Source organism: Poecilia latipinna, unplaced genomic scaffold (assembly GCF_001443285.1).
Source record: "Poecilia latipinna isolate Pla-1442-1.1 unplaced genomic scaffold, P_latipinna-1.0 Scaffold3390, whole genome shotgun sequence".
NCBI classification, from domain to species: domain Eukaryota; kingdom Metazoa; phylum Chordata; class Actinopteri; order Cyprinodontiformes; family Poeciliidae; genus Poecilia; species Poecilia latipinna.
In genome coordinates this window covers 31071-47960 of record NW_015116006.1, presented here as the reverse complement: position 1 = coordinate 47960, position 16890 = coordinate 31071, and the positions used below count along the sequence as shown (strand labels likewise).

Genomic DNA, 16890 nt, shown 5'->3' with positions numbered 1-16890 from the left:
TTTCACAGCGTGATTGTGATGTCTCCGTTCATTTGCCTGTTAAAAATCAGTTATACGGGAAGAAGACAGTTACTAAAATGATTCTGATAAAAAACAGGTTCAGATATTTAGACCTTAACCTTCATCCAACCGCTGGTGTTTCCTACCTATCCGGTGTAAAATAATCCGGGGAGTCCGGGAGAAATCCAGCAGTCTGCGCTGATCGTCCATCTCTTCCTCCGACTTGACGATATTTCATTTAAACTCTGTGAAAGTTGCTTCAGCAGGATTAACTGTTCGTTGATAAACAATATTCAACAAAATAGACCATCCGCCATCTTCTTTCCTTCCGTTTTCTCTTCTTTATCTTATTTTTCTTCTTCTTCTCCTTCTTGCATAGAGTTTTCTGGCTGCTTACAAACTTTGTGCATTACCGCCATCAACTGGACGGAGATGTAATTCAGAAATTAATTTCCTATATATCTTCAATCTTAAAATAACTAAATTAAATACTCATACACTCACACACACATACTAAATGTGTGTGTGTGTGTGTGTGTGTGCATGCTAACCTCAGCTAATTTAGTATCTTTTAAATATTTAATAAGTGCTAGAATTATATCCTGACTGAGGTTTCCTTAATAAATAAGCCATAGTTACTGAACTCCCCATTACCCATTCCAATTCCTTCCTCTCTTTTATATATATTTTCTACAAAAACACATGTTCTACTCTTTCTGTTTCCCCACAATTGGAACAATCACCTGATGGATGTTTCCCTATTATTTTTAAACCACTATTTCAACTAGTATGCCCAATCCTCAACCTGTTAATCCATATTTTAATGAAAGAAGCTGTGTTCAAATCTGAAAGTGAAATTATATATATATATTAGGGAACACAAAGCAGCAGCAAAGACAGGGGGGATAATGCATCGAAATGACAGCTATACAGATTTAAAAAATAAATAAGTTTACAAGGAGCAGAAGAACTAGGGGATAATAGATGATTATCTAATTATATATTTTTTACTGCTACTTTAATGGAAATATGAGTCAAGTGGAAAACATGAATCATGGATGTAAGAAAACTTAGGGAGCTGAAATTTAACGCATTTGTTTTATTTAGATGAAGCTGAAAAGAAGAATAGTATTTTACGTTTTTTGAGAGAACTGCTCATAATAAAAGGAAGTAACCTTATACGTTTTTAGACCTGATGCTCGTGTGATCCAGAAGGTGGCGGTAAAGCAACAATGTGGATACCAACATTCATAGAAGAAGAAGACGGTCCACGATCTGTTGTTGAATGTGCTAGTGTTTTTCCTGTAAAAAAATAAAATGCATTCAGTGTATTTAATGTTTCCCGCTGAAGAAACTTTCACAGAATTTAAAGAAATTATCGTCAAGTCGGAGGAAGAGATGGATGATCAGCGCAGACTGCTGGATTTCTCCCGGACTCCCCGGATTATTTTACACCGGATAGGTAGGAAACACCAGTTTGGATGAAGGTTAAGGTCTAAATGTAGAAGCTTTCTGTATGATGATCATTTTAGTAAATGTTCCACTCCTGTATAAATGTTTTTAACAGGAAATTGAACACAGGCCTCACAGTTATACTGTTCAAACCGCTTAATTTTGGAAAAAGAAAATGGAGCCAGTGGTGCTAAGCATGTGGTGCTAAGACCTCAGTTGTGCTTTATTTTTCTTTCTTTTTTCACTGCTTTGCCCCCTTGTAATTACAGACTCACATTTGAAAACAGAAGTAATAGAACTATACACGGCTAGATCAAATAATAATAATAATATTAATAATAGTAATAATAATAGAAGTATTAAAAATGCTATAATTAGTAATAAATACAAAATAAATAACTCATATCATGTAAAAAAAAGAAGAATGAAACTAGAAAAAAATTGCATTTCCTGCGACAATGATGTGTGAATGTTTTTTTTTTTTATTCTTGAAGCGTTTTGTTGTGGATTCTGTGTTTTCCCTCTGTCTCTTTTATCTGCTTACTCGCACATTGCTGCATGGTTGCATAACCATATCACATCAGACTGGTGACAGTCACACATAAACAAAATGAAACTGCAATGTATTGTATTGTCCCGCGATGCTTTGGAGTGATTTGACAGAAAACAACAATTTTCACACCAATGAATGTTGCGATTTCTGAATCTAGACATTAATTCCTACGTTTTGTTGTGTAATATGTGTAGAAAGAATGAAAACTGAGCGAGTAATCAGAACAATTTTCACAAAGTTAAAATGAGCACTGTAGCAGCTGAAGAATTCCATCATTGGAGATAAAATATGAGGATAATATGCATTCAGTTGCAGCAGCATTTTATGAAAATGGTGAAATATATGAAAAACCTGAAACGTGCAGAAGTAGCCGAAGATTATGACAACATTTTAAATGTTGAATGTCATTTCTAGCTGAAAATATGTGAAAGTAGTTAGCTGCGAAAAAAGTGACTGCAGAATTTGGTGGAATTTCTGATGTTTTCCAATCATTCCAATGGTGCCAAAATGTGCATTAAAAGTTTAATATTTCAGAATTTGTTGAAGATAATATATATACCAGAAGATAAAATCATATTATCCTGAATGACCAGAACATTGTAAAAGTGGAATTGTTGAAATAGAACAAAAGCTTTGGAGTAGCAAGGCAAAAAATTAGCGTATAGAGTAAATAAAGACAAAGAATAAAGATAAAGAACATTTCAATATTGTGAATGCTTAACAGTACTGACACAATAAGAGGACTTAAATATTTGATATTTATCTGCCTCCACTCTTGAATTTCAGGTATCTGGTGATTTTAATGTCAAACAATAAAATTCGTCTCCAATTTACTTATAACTTATTTTTCTTTTTTCTTTTTTTTCCCCAGACCACCTACAGCGTAACATTTATACGAGGGAGCAAAGTAACCAGGACAGGATCTCCTCTCTGAAACAGAAAGAGCCAGAACATCAGCAGATAAAAGAAGAACAAGGTGATCTAGAACATCAGCAGATAAAAGAAGAACAAGGTGATCTAGAACATCAGCAGATAAAAGAAGAACAAGATGATCTAGAACATCAGCAGATAAAAGAAGAACAAGATGATCTAGAACATCAGCAGATAAAAGTGGAAAAGAAAGTTTACAATCAGGGTGAAGAACAGCTCACACTACAAAACCAGGAGACTGATACCTGCATGGTGGTTCCTGTTTATGAGCAAACATCCCACACTGAATCAGAACCAAACGGGATCCAAGTCATCATCCAAGAAGCTGCTGAAGCTGAGAACCAAAATCAGGAAAAGAGCAATCCTAATGACTTTGGAGCAAAGAGAGACGAAGAGAAGAAACAAAAGAGGCATCAGAAAATCGAACAGCATGTTGACGGTTCAAAACAAAAAGGTCAGGAAAACCTTCCTGAAAGTAGTGACTTGACTAAAAATACATCAAGTACCACATGCCAAAGGCCTTTCTCGTGTTGGAAGTGTTTCATTCGAAAAGATAATTTTAATTGTAACATGACAGATCACAAAGGTCAGAAACCTTTTTTATGCGTTACTTGTGGAAAAGGTTTCAGTTATACAAGTGAACTTAATGTTCACATGAGAGTTCATACAGGTGAAAAGCCATTTTCATGTGAGAACTGCGGAAGAAGTTTCAGTAGACAGAATAATCTAACTGTTCACATGAGAGTTCATACAGGAGAGAAGCCATTTTCATGTGTGACCTGTGGAAAAGGTTTTAGTCTAAAGCAGCATTTAGCTATGCACATGATGGGTCACACAGGCGAAAAGCCCTTTTTGTGTGTGACTTGTGGCAAACATTTCACTACAAAAAATTCTTTGACTATTCACGTGAGAAGGCACACGGGTGAGAAGCCTTTTCAGTGTAAGACCTGTGGAGAATGTTTTATTGATCAGTATTCTTTGACTATTCACACAAGGAGTCACACAATGTTGAAGCCATTCTCATGTGTGAGCTGTGAAAAAAGTTTTTCTCAAAGAAAGCACTTAACCAAGCACATGATCACTCACACAGGCGAAAAGCCTTTTACATGTGCGAGCTGTGGAAAATGTTTCAGTCAGAAGTGTACTTTGAGTCGTCACATAATGATTCATGCAGGTGAGAAACCCTTTCAGTGTCTGACTTGTGGAAAAAGTTTCAATCAGAAGTGTAGTTTATCTGATCACATGACAGTTCACACAGGTGAGAAGCCTTTTTCATGTTTAACTTGTGGAAAAGATTTCAGTCGGCAACATGGTTTAACTCGGCACATGAGAAGTCACAGATAAGACACATGGTTGCCATGGAGACATTTTAAATGAGTAAAAATTACTGTAGTACAAAATTAGCAAGCTAAAGCATACTTGAGTAAAAGGTACATAGTTCTTCTTTCACGCTAGTTGGTTATGGGGGTATATATTGATTATAATGTGAAAATTGAATTAAAGTAGTTGAAAAATGCAAAAAAAAAAGAAGAAGAAAGAAAAAAGTCTAATTTGTCATTGTTTTTCCCCACAAAGCCACAAGACAAGGACCAAGCCTTTCGTGGCGACCTTTTATTAGTGGTTTGCTTGCTGCAGATCTGCACATAATCACATGTTGTAAAGACAGCTCAGGCATAAGGATAGTGTTAGTAGTTCATATGATGAGTGTATGAATGGGTGGATTTTATATTGATGTAATTGTTGGTAGAGATAAATGTTGCATCTCGAGTCATCAGAAATTGCACCCATTTCTGAACTTGACAGTCATTGTTTTTCTGAGATCTTGAATCATTTTGTTGGATTTCTTTAACAATATCACACAAGAAGGCAGTGGGTGTCAGGAGTGTCTGTACCATGGACTGGTGAAGTAAATGCAAAACTCCAGCAGAGGGCGCTGTTAATCTCTCATCTTGATGTTCAGAAAGATTTTATTATTTCTAGACTGTGTAGATTATTGTTTTTTTGTTTTGTAAAATTTGGTTTAATGTGTTCATTTTACAATTTACCTTTTCAAATTAACAAGAGCTGAGCTTAATCTGGGCCTCTGAATATACGTCAGTCTTTCTAAAGGTAAACTATACTAGAAACTTTAATATGTTGTACACCTGGTAATAATAGTCATGTCAATTAATAAACTGTAGTCCAGTGAGGCAGTTCCATGAATTTGTGTCACAATAGTTAGAGTAGTGATTGACTGATTTAGGTGGGTTTTTCTTGTTTACATAAAGATTCCCAAATAAAAGGTTTTGTGGAAACTTTTCAGTTTAACCTCCTTCTTTTCCTGATTTTATCTGTTTACAGATCACATGTCAGTTGGTGGCAGCATAAATGTGTCGGAGGGTTATAGAGTGCTGTGAAAACCTGTTCACGTCCATGCAGGTTTCTTGTTTTTGATTTTATTTGTCACACTTAAATGTTCCAGATGATTACAATTAATTTTAATACCAGATAAAAATAACTTAAAGAAACAAAAATGCTGCATTTAATTTATTTTATTTATTACATGGGGAAAAGCTATCCTGGTCAGCCCTGTGTTTGGTAGCAGCAACTGCTGTTAAACACTTGCAATAATGAATGTTTTACACCATTTTGAATGATTTGTGGCCCATTCTTCTTTGTGTTTACTGAGTTGGAATAATAGATAAACTTGAAATCAGAGGTTTACATACACCAAATAATATAACAAAAACATAAACGTTTTCCTCACGGCCTGAAGTTAAATCACAACAAAATTCTCCTGTTTTTGAAAATAAAAATAAATCTGTGAAGAAGTGCATGTGGTTCAGACGTGATGATCGTAATAACCAGAAGGTGGCGGTAATGCAACAATATGGATGCCAACAGTCATAAAAGAAGAAGAAGAAGAAGACGGCCCATGATCTCTGATGAACTTGTTTTCTGTAAAAACATGTCCTAAATCAAGCTTCAACGAGAGTTTATCAACGAGCAATTCACAGAGTTAAAAAATAACCGTCAAGTCGGATTAAGAGATGGATGATCAGCGCAGACTGCTGGATTTCTCCCGGAGTCCCCGGATTATTTTACACCGGATAGGTAGGAAACACCAGCGATGGATGAAGGTTAAGGTCTAAATATATGAATATTTCGGTATGAGGATCATTTTAATAACTGATCCGTACAAATGTTTTTTAACAGGCAAATTAACTCAACAGCAATTGATGTTCTAACAGCAACGGCTTATTCTGTAAAAAGAAAATGGAACCAATGGTGCTAAAGACCTCAGCTGTGTTTTATTTTTCTTTCTTTTTTTAAAATTATTATTATTGTTTTTTGACCATGTAAAATAATACACTTTCATTTGAAGGAACAGAACAATGTGAGGCTGATGAAGTAAGCAATGGGGAATAATAACAGTAATGGAAGTAGTAATTGTTAAAATGTAATTAGAATTCGTACTACATACAAAATATATAATATCTCATAATAATAAATAATTTAATAATAATTAATATTAAATAAAATGGTAAACAAAAAAATGCAGTACAAATGCTGTAAACTGAATATTTTTTTGGTGAAAGAAATGTAAGAAATAAACAAAATCAGCAGAAAAAAGCAAAATAATCTGCAAAACATACTAGAAAACGTTATTGAGTTACTGTAAAATTCCCAGTTAAGGAGTGTCAGAAATCTGTGTAGGACATTCCTCACAAAGCTAAACTGTAGGGTCATTTGTTGAATGAAGAGTGGAATTAGTTAAAGCTCACAGGGGAGTCAGAACAGAGTGTGTGTTATAGTTAGCTAGTGTTAGTCAATGTTTCATTTATTATGGTTCAAAAGCAACTCTAAACAGATCAACAGATCATCATCATCATCATCATCATCATCATCATCATCCATCTCTTAACAGTCTAAATTTATAGGAACTCAGTGTTTCAGTGAAGATGCTGTTGCAATAATCTATGACTAAAGACAAATGCATGAATACGTTTCTCTAGATCGCGCTGAGACCTTAGTCCTCTAATCCTGGAGATGTTCTTCAGGTGACAGAAGGCCGACTTTGTGACTGTCTTAATGTGGCTCTGAAGGTTCAGCTCAGAGTCCATCACTACTCCCAGGTTTCGGGCCCGATCATTACTTTTCAGTTGTGATAACTGAAGCTGTGCATTGACTGTAGATCAATGCACAGCTGTAATGCTGTGCATTACAGCTCTAGATCTATAACTGTAGATCTATAACTCTAGATCGCTCCTCTTTAGGTCCAAAGATAATAACTTCAGTTTTGTTTCTGTTCAGCTGGGGAAAGTTTTGGCACATCCACACATTTATCTGTTCAGTGATTGGATGGTTCAGAGTCACCTCGTGCCATTTTAATGTAGAGCTGAGTATCATCTGCGTAGTTATGGTAACTAATCTTATTTCCTGTTGTAAACCGAGCTAGTGGGAGCATATAAATATTGAATAAGAGGGGTCCTTGGACTGAACCTTGGGGTACCCCACATGTGACCTTTGACCTCTCCGATGAGAAGTTACCTGTTGAAACATGTATCTGTGTCTCTATGCAATGCATTGTCATCGATGCCTCGATACTTTGGGGTGATTTCCCAGAAAATTGCAAGTCCCTCATCAATGAGTGTTACATTCTCTGAATCCAGACACAAATTCATATGTTTTGTTGTATGATATGTGTAGAAAGAGTAAAAATTGAGTGAGTCCTAAGAATTGGTTTGGAGACTAGAAGAATTTTCAATTTTACAGTGACGACTCCAGCAGTTGAATAATTCAATCACTGGCTTACATTGTAAAGAGGAAATATTCATGCAACAAAGATGTTGAAGCAAGATTTTATGAAAACAGTAAAAGATATGAAAAAGCTGAAAAATTCAGAAATAACTGAAGGTTATAGCTATATCTTTAGCTTTGAATGCGGTTTCTCAGTTAATGCATATGGAGATGGTTTGCTGTGAGATGGTGTCAAGTGCTTGTTAATGTCTTTGTAAACCAATGAAATTCTGCTCCCATTTACTAAAAATTTACAATAACTTTTTTTGTTGTTGTTTTCTTGTCCAGACCACCTACAGTATGATATTTACAAAGAGGAGCTATGTAAGCAGGAGAGGAGATCCACTCTGGACGAGGAAGAGTTAGGACATCTGCAGGTGAAACAAGAACAGGAAGAACCAGAAGATCAGCAGATAAAAGAAGAGCAGGAGGATCTACAATATCTGCAGATTAAAGTAGAAGAGAAAGAAGTTTTCTGCAGTCAGGATGAAGAACAACTTCCATTAAAACAGGAAACTGATACATTAATGTCAATTCCTGTTTATGAGCAAACAAACCAAACGGAATCAGAACCAACCAGGACCCAAGTCATCTTTCAAAAAGCTGCTGAAGCTGAGAAACAAAATCAGGAAAGAAGAAATCATAAAGACTTTGGTGCCAGAAGAGATGAAGAGAAGAAACAAAAAAAGAGGCATCAGGAAACCAGACAGCATGGTGGCGGTTCAAATCGAAATAGTGACTTAACTAAAAAGACATCAAGTAACACTTGCGAGAGACCTTGCTCATGTAAAAAAGGTTTCAGCCAAAAAGATAATTTAAAACATCACACGAGAGATCAGATAACTGAGAAGCTTTTTCTATGCATGAACTGTGGAAAAGGTTTCAGTCGTAAAAGTGATCTAAGTATTCACATGAGGATTCACACTGGTGAGAAGGTATTTCCATGTACTGCTTGTGGCAAGAATTTCAGTACAAAAGGTTCTTTGAATGCTCACATGAGAAGGCACACAGGTGAGAAGGCTCTTTTATGCATTGATTGTGGAAAATATTTCAGTTGTAAAAGTGATCTAACTCTTCACATGAGAATTCATACAGGTGAGAAGCCTTTTCTTTGTGTCAATTGTGGAAAAGGTTTCCGTAGTAATAGTGATTTAACTGTTCACATGAGAGTTCATACGGGAGAGAAGCCTTTTCAATGCATTACGTGTGGCAAACATTTCATTACAAAATCTCAACTGATTATTCACACGAGAAGGCACACAGGTGAGAAGCCTTTTCAGTGTAAGACCTGTGGGAAAAGATTTATCGATCAATATTCTTTGAATGTTCACATGAGAAATCACGCTGCATTAAAGCCATTTTCTTGTGTGAACTGTGGAAAAAGCTTTTGTCAGAAACACAATTTAACTCGACACATGATGATTCACGCAGGCGAGAGGCCTTTTCAGTGTCTGACATGCGGGAAAGGTTTCAATCAAAAATGTAGCTTAACTGATCACATGACAATTCACACAGGTGAGAAGCCTTTTTCATGCCTAACCTGTGGAAAATGTTTCAGTCTGAGACGTGGTTTAACTAAACACATGAGAAGCCACACAGATGATTAGCATGGTTGCCATGGGTAAAAATCATTTTTTACTGGGTAAAAATCTAATGCACTCTAGTCGAAAGTAAGTCACTTAAAACAAACTTGAGTAAAATGTACGTTTTCCAAGACCAATTGGTTATGAGATATTTAGTCATCTTGATCTCACCTAAAATAAATTACTAGAAAAATACAAAACAAAACAAGCAAAAAAATAAAATAAAAATTGTACTGGTGAAATAAAAGCAAAACTCCAGCAGAGGGAGCTGGTAATCTCTCATCTTTGTGTTTAGAAAGGAGATTTGTTTATTGTTTCTGGATTGTTTTTCTATGACATCTGGATGTTCATCTCACCATATGCCCGATCAAATTAACAGAAGCTGAGCTTAATCTGTACTTCTGAATGTAAGTCAGTCTTGTTGAAGGTAAATGATACTCAAACAATTGTACTGCATCTAATTACACCATTTACTGTGTTGTACACCGAGTAATAACAGTAAATAACTGCAGTCCAGTGAAGCAGCTCCATGCATTTATATCTCAATTACTTAGTGATTTGTTGTTGACTGATTTAGATGTTTTCTTAAAATTGTTTACAAAAGATCGACAAATAAAAGGTTTTGTGGAAACTTTTCAGTGTTGATTCATTTAACTGATTTTATCCATTTATAGTTCACATTAGTAGGTGGCAGCATTCATTAGTTAGAGGGTAATAGAGTGATGGGAAAACATGTTCACCTCCATACAGATTTCAATTCCTTAACACAAAATTAAGGAATTGCAATGGCCTGATTGAAGTTCTAATTCAGATGGGTTATGCTAACAAATGAGACCGCACAGACTACAACCAACACAACATCTGTGACAATAAAACTCATTTAAAATAAGTAAAACTTGGACCACAAATAAAAAAGGAAAACAGAAAGCCGAGCGTCAAGATTCAGGTAAATGGATGGGGAATGCTAAATCTGTTGCAATGCTTTTGAGAGGATTTCCTCATATCCAAATCAAGGGATTTTGTACTATTCCAATCTTTTCACCCCCAAAAAATCCAATTTATTCGGATAAGTATCCAATTGTTTTCAAACATCTGCAGTCTAAATGGTCGCATCACATTTATCTGACTTTTATGTCGTTGATGTAAGACATGTCTTAATGTTGCACCAGAAAACCTGGTAAATCAGTGGCTGAAAATTATGACTTTGAATTTATGAAAGATGTCCGTGTCACTAGAGCACATCGTATCACGATGCCAACACTTACATCTCTGACTGGAAGCATGTTGATATTAGTTATGGTTTCTATATATTAACTTCCTTCATGTTATGAAGTCAAGTCATCTGTATAGCACATTTCAGCAACAAGGCAATTCAAAGTGTGTTACATCATAAAAACACAAAAAATACCGTCATAGAAAACAGTCAACAATTGAAACGTAACATTTTTCTTGTGGCATTATTCCACATCAGCAAATATCAATGTTTCACTTATAATGTTTCAAAAGCAACTTGAAACAGGTGGGTTTTAACTCTGGATTGAAAGGCACTCGGTGTTTCAGCTGTTTTGCAGTTTTCAGGAAGTTTGTTCCAGATTTGTGGTGCATAGAAGTTGAATGCTGCTTCTCCATGTTTGGTTCTGGTTCTGGTGATGCAGAGCAGAACCAGAACCTGAGAGGTCTGGAAGGTTGATACAACAGCAGATCTTTAATTATTGTGGTGCTAAGCTATTCAGTGATTTATAAACTAACAACAGTATTTTAAAGTATCTTCTCTGAGCTACAGGGAGCCAGTGTAGGGACTTTAAAACTGGTGTTATGTGCTCCATCTTCCTAGTTTTAGTCAGAACACCAGCAGCAGCGTTCTGGATCAGCTGCGGTTGGAGGATTTATTTTTTTAGTCAGACCTGTGAAGAAGCTGTTGCAGTAATCAATTAGACTAAAGATAAACACATGGATGAGTTTCTCTAGGTCTCGCTGAGACATTAGTCCTTTATTTCTGGAAATGTTCTTCAGGTGATAGAAGCCCGTCTTTGTAACTGTCTTTATGTGGCTCTGAAGGTTCACATCAGAGTTCATCACTACTCCCAGGTTTCAGACCTGACCGCTGGTTTTTAGCTATAATTAGTAATATGAACAACCACACAAAAAATTTGGATTTCAGCGAAAATTGAAACGGAGCCTATTGTGTGAATGTAGCCTCTACATTAAGATGGTTTTTCCTTCATAATAGTCACGTTTGATTGCAGTATTTTCCTCAAAAAGTTGGAAAAGATATCCAGGAAGCCACATTTCCCACACTGGACACAGCAATAACATATCTAGATTTCTCTAAGCCCTTATTATTATCCAACGTGGCCCAGATGTTGCTCAGGCCAGCATGAAAGGGGATTTAGCGTTGCTAATTGTTATGGTTGGTGGGCACCAAAGTGGCTTCAGGCTGGATGAGTTGATGGAGACAGACACAATAAGCTTCAGTTTCATATCAGCTGACCCTGGATCGGTTTCATGCACTGATCCCGTCTGGTATGTCTGTAATTCATCCCGTTGATGGCGATCTGAGAGATGAAGCTTATTACTGTGCTGGCACACGCTCAGGCTCACCAACGACTGGCTGAACCTCGTCCAGATAACTTTTAAAGATCAGTTTGCTGGGATCCTGACAGCTAATAACTAAATTCCTGACTTTAATGAAAAACACATTCAGGAGGACATGTCCCAAATGTGGACATTCTGTTGTTGTTGTGGGACATCCAGTGTGAGGAGTTTGACCTTTGCCCCCCCAGTCAGTTTGGTAAAAACCAAAGAGGTTCTGCTTAAGAGACAACTTTTATAAAATAATTTTTGTTGTGATGTTGCTGATTACTTTGGACATTGTGTCATCTTAAGATAGGCTCAGACAATTTGAACTTCAACTATATGAACTAAATACATTAATCAGTGATAGTGCACAGTTGCTTCAGTTCAGAGTCGTGCCTTAAATGTATTTTGTTAAAATTGCATTTGAAAAAACACATTTATTTGGCCCTCAGTGGCACAAGACCCCAACAGAAAGTCTGTCAGCACCAAGGAGGGAACTAAATCGGGACTTGGTGCCAAACCACCAGGAGAGATACTCCAGGGCGGCCAAAAGAAGGGGATGGCCCACCAGAACCAAGCCCAGTCACAGTAACAAGGCCACCACAGTCAGTTCCTTACAAACCCTCTCCAGCCAGTAAAGCTGGATGGATAGCATCGGTAGCCAACCAGCTTTACGTATTGCCAGAGATGTCCAATTGGAAGAAGACAACATTTTTTGCAAGTGAATATCAACGATAGCCTGGCTCGGCCACATAGACTCCCTCTGTTGTCTTGGGCTTTGAGCTGTTTGGTTTGGGAGGTTAAATGTCGCAGATCGCTCCTGAGCTGGTTTTCTTTAAGAATCAACAAAAATAAGTGTTTAAATAAAAAATACTTTCAAAATACTTAGAAAGTAAGAAAAAATAAAGAATGGAAAAGGATAGATGTGAATGTGATTAACTATCAATCTACGATTAGATTAAAAATAATCTGTATTTGAGCACTTTATAACAATTACAAGTTTTGATTTGCTAAAAATTTGTAAAGACTAAAATTATAAATCCTTAGTTTTTCTATAAATGCTAAAAAAAAATTTCTAATGAAGCCAATATCCTGCATTGTTTCACTCCTGCTAATGTTACATATAATCACTTTATTTCATCAAATTAATTCATGTGCACTTTTTTTCACTTAAATTTTTCCTTTCTCTCAATTTTCCATAATTACACTCAGATACACGCAGACTGGGCACAACTTCTGTATGAAGGGCCTTTAAATGTTTTCTCTGCTGTTGAAATTTATAACTGTGTGCAAGTAATTCATATGACTGTGAATTTCAATGTTTTGAACAGAAGAACTGAAATAAATGATAGTTTTTGAGATGTACATTGTTTGAGTTGAGTGACAACAGAAGTACTTGAAAAGAGACACTTCTTTTCTTACTGATGAGCAAACTAAAAATTATTATTAATGTATAATTATAGGGGAACCACTGACACAAAAACAGTTAACTGCTTCTTGTTTTGTTACTTGAATGTTGGACTTTTGGCCATTGTTATAAAACATTGAGGAATATGGCCGAACTCCAGAGATGATGCTGTTCAAACGTTTTGAACAGCATCATCTCTGGAGTTCGGCCGATTGTCCCACAGTCGGGACAATCGGCTGTGGATGCCGATTGTCCCGACCAATCGGCATCCACAGAGATATGACGTCATCAAAATGTTCCAGGTTGGTGTTCTTTGACTTTTCAACTAAAGCCGGTACAAGAAGAAAGTTTAGTTTGTACAAGTGAAGTAGTTTCCATCGGCAGTGGAAATCAAGCCGTAGTGGAGCGAAACATCACGGAAAACTGGGATTATGCAGAAACCGCAAAGCTGAAATCCATAAAGCTCGGAGGAAATCCGGAGATCAGGCAAAGGAAGAACATGTCATGTCTGGCTGTGCTCACTTTTGTCTGTTTCTGTTTGAGGTAAATCCATTTTGAGATAAATATTTCCTGGCTTTCCTTCGCTGTTCTCCGAGGAAAGGTTGGTATCATGGTAATTATTTTCACCAACAACCCGGTTTCGAGGGAGAAATGTTCCCTACAGTCATCCTCTGTTCAGCGAACATCCGTCCTCCTGTGGGACAACCCCAGACAGACATAGGATCAAGAAATGGATGGATGAAAGGATGGATGGACTGATTAATGGATGGAAGCTCTATAAACATGTAAATCTGACCTTACAGTGTTTCAAAGCTACTGCGTTGGCTGAATGAAGCTGTGCTGCTTTAAAAAGCTTCTTCGCCTGTTCAGTCAACTCTCCTTTTACACAGAAAGACGTTTCCAGACAGAAGAGGCTTTGATACACAAATACCACACAACCCTTGCAGAGAAAAAACCCCTTTACCTGCCCACCGCCCCTTGTAAGCCCCCTTTGCAACTATTATCACTCTGCGTGTCCGTGAGAGGGGAGGTGGGGATCTCCAGGGACTGAATCCATTTTACCCTACGTGTTTCCATTACGGCAGCAGACCCATACATACATATGGGCCTACGTTTTCTGTGTCCCTCCAAGCAGAAACAACATCTTTACGTGCCGTTAAATGTTATATCAATAAAGAGTCTCATCTTTTAGCCACTTTTTAGTCATAAGTCACTCCACATAACAGAGAAGATTGAGAAATATTCAAACGAAAGCAGAGAAATTCCTCAGAGATTGGCGGCAGGTTTCTGATAACAGAGATACTGAGGCTTATTAAAGTTCGGGTGATTGCATTAAAACCTGAGTGAGCTAACCTCAGTTTTACCCACATGTTGTCTGATTTGTGAGGGGATTGTGATACGTGAAACATTTTTTTTTTTTTTTGTTAAAATGACGAAAAAAGTTGGACCCTGAAGTTGGGAAAAACCCTGGAAAGTCCCCTAAAGTTGGAATCCTTACCTGGAGAGCGAAGTCACTTTCTTTGATTTTTTTATTTCAACATAACTGGACTACAAATGGCAATGGGTCATTTTTGCTAAGTTCATGTCAAGGGCGAAGTCTTGGAGCACCAAGTCTCTGAAGACTGAATTTAACATCCTTATATTAGACGCATATAATCTCATCATCTAAAACCACAGAATTGCTGTAGATTATTAATTTAAAAAACTTCATTACACCTCATTTAACACATGAAGAGTTGACAGTGTTTTTATGCTGAAAGGTTTATTGGTTACCTCTCTAACCTAAACAAAAACTACACTAAAAAAAACCCAAAAGCATTTTTGGTCCAGTTTCTAGTCCAGATATCTTAGTACATTTGAAATAAGACAAAACTTTCAGGTAACTTTTCAGCAAAATATAAGAGCTTGTTTTGAGTCGATTATTTCTTAATACTGATGAAAAAATACTAGTTGAATTGGCAGATAATTTCGCTTATAACAAAACATTTTTCCAGTTTTATAAGTGAAACATCTGCAAATGGAGCTAATACTTTTTCATCAATGTTAAGGAATTATCTACTCAAAACAAGCTCCTGTATGTTGCTGAAAAGTTACTTGTTAGTTTAGTCGTATTTCAAATGCACCAAGACATTTGTACTACAAACTATATCAAAAATACTTGGAAGCAACTTTATAAGTATGTAAACTAATTTGTTCTTTTGGTCTGGAAGTGGTGCTGAAAGTCTGCAGGCTTGATGATCAACATGTTCGTGTGTGTATCTGGTCACATGCAGTGGAAGCAGCTTAAACGTAGGAACCGACATTCCTGCACATCTGGTGCCAGCTGAGATTTTAGCTGGTGACCTTTCAGCCAACAAGACCAACCGACCACCAGACCCAACGTGCCAACGCCTCGTGTTCGATTACACACAACGCAGAGCAGCGTAATGCTAGCTGCGTGTGCTGCTAATCGCAGTTAGCCCTGTGACTGAGCATTTTAAATCTCACCACTTGTCCGCCTTGACGTGACATCATGAACTGGACTTCTGAGGTAAATCAGAGAACTGAAGGGAGATTATTGGATGTAAACTAACGCCACCAATTTGGTTAAATGTGAAAAAACTGACTGTTGGATTGTCTTTGCAACTGAAAATAAAGAAATACTAACAAAAAGAGGATAATGGCCTTTATACAGTAAGCTGCATATTTGGTGGTCTGTTCAGAAACAGACGGGTTTCAACAACAATGACCACCTTCTTTGGTCAGAGCTGCGGGTCCGATCTGAGCTGGCCTCCGTCTGCGGAGCTTCAGGCCGCAGTGGATCTGGTTCCAGGTGAGGCATTGTTGTTCTGCTCTGATTGTTCTTCAGGTTCTATCAGAGGATCTGAGTCGGTGAAACTCCATCTGCAGGAGTCGACACTGAGCGTGTTTGTTTCGAGGGGGATTCCCTGAACTGTGGGGACGCCAGGAAATTCCACGGACACTGTGGCTGTGTGCGCTGCCCTTCAATTGTTCTAAGGACAGCTCTGTGTTTGCATTTAGCTTTGATGTACTGCAACACCACGAAAATATCTTTATTTTTTTATAAATTATTAGCACAACGGAAAGTCTGTTTTGTCCTTTAATCAGTGCTACTTTCCTAATTTGCTGTTATATTGACAGGTTTGTTTGCAAATCAAAACTGTGCTCAGGTTGAAATCATCAAAATGATGAATTTATATAAAAATGTGAGATTGTTCTGTTGGTAACAATAAGGCTCCCCGCATAGATGATAATAAATAGCTAATAGACATGTAATTAATTCAACTCCAAACCCTTTATGAATCATTATAACTGTTTATTATGCATTTATTAAGGCTGAGAAGGGGAATAAATCCACTGGTTTCTTGTGAAATAGTGAGCCAACTCGTTTCATGTATTTTATCTAGAGTTACTATACTAAACATTTAAGACCACCTTGTAAGCACAATAAGCATTTGTAAAATAATATTTTAGCATGTAGTCTCCTTCTCGAGCTTAATTAATGAGCAATAAACAGCTATTAATGATTTATAAAGTGTTTACAGATTAATTGACTAATGATTTAATAGCCATCTATAAGGGGAGACTTATTGTAAAGTGGTACCTTC

At 36.9% G+C, this 16890-nt stretch overlaps 1 protein-coding gene across 1 annotated transcript; it reads left to right on the top strand.

Annotated features, from left to right (window-relative positions):
* The first annotated feature begins 1217 nt into the window (after positions 1–1217).
* On the top strand, positions 1218–16098 carry LOC106940849 (oocyte zinc finger protein XlCOF22-like). The gene is made up of 6 exons (XM_015023694.1): positions 1218–1462; positions 2877–4070; positions 9093–9103; positions 12446–12462; positions 13506–13584; positions 15985–16098. The coding sequence occupies exons 1-6, from the start codon at positions 1318–1320 to the stop codon at positions 16096–16098; spliced, it is 1560 nt and encodes a 519-aa protein (XP_014879180.1). The 5' UTR covers positions 1218–1317.
* Positions 16099–16890: the final 792 nt, after the last annotated feature.

What these genes read in the sequence shown, in the direction of transcription:
- LOC106940849 (XM_015023694.1), top strand. Translation starts at nt 1,318, where the DNA reads ATGCATTCAGTGTATTTAATGTTTCCCGCTGAAGAAACTTTCACAGAA. An exon ending in GATTATTTTACACCGGATAG is followed by an intron (nt 1,463 to 2,876) that starts GTAGGAAACACC and finishes TTTTTTCCCCAG; the next exon opens with ACCACCTACAGCGTAACATT. An exon ending in ACGTCATCAAAATGTTCCAG is followed by an intron (nt 13,585 to 15,984) that starts GTTGGTGTTCTT and finishes TGGTCTGTTCAG; the next exon opens with AAACAGACGGGTTTCAACAA.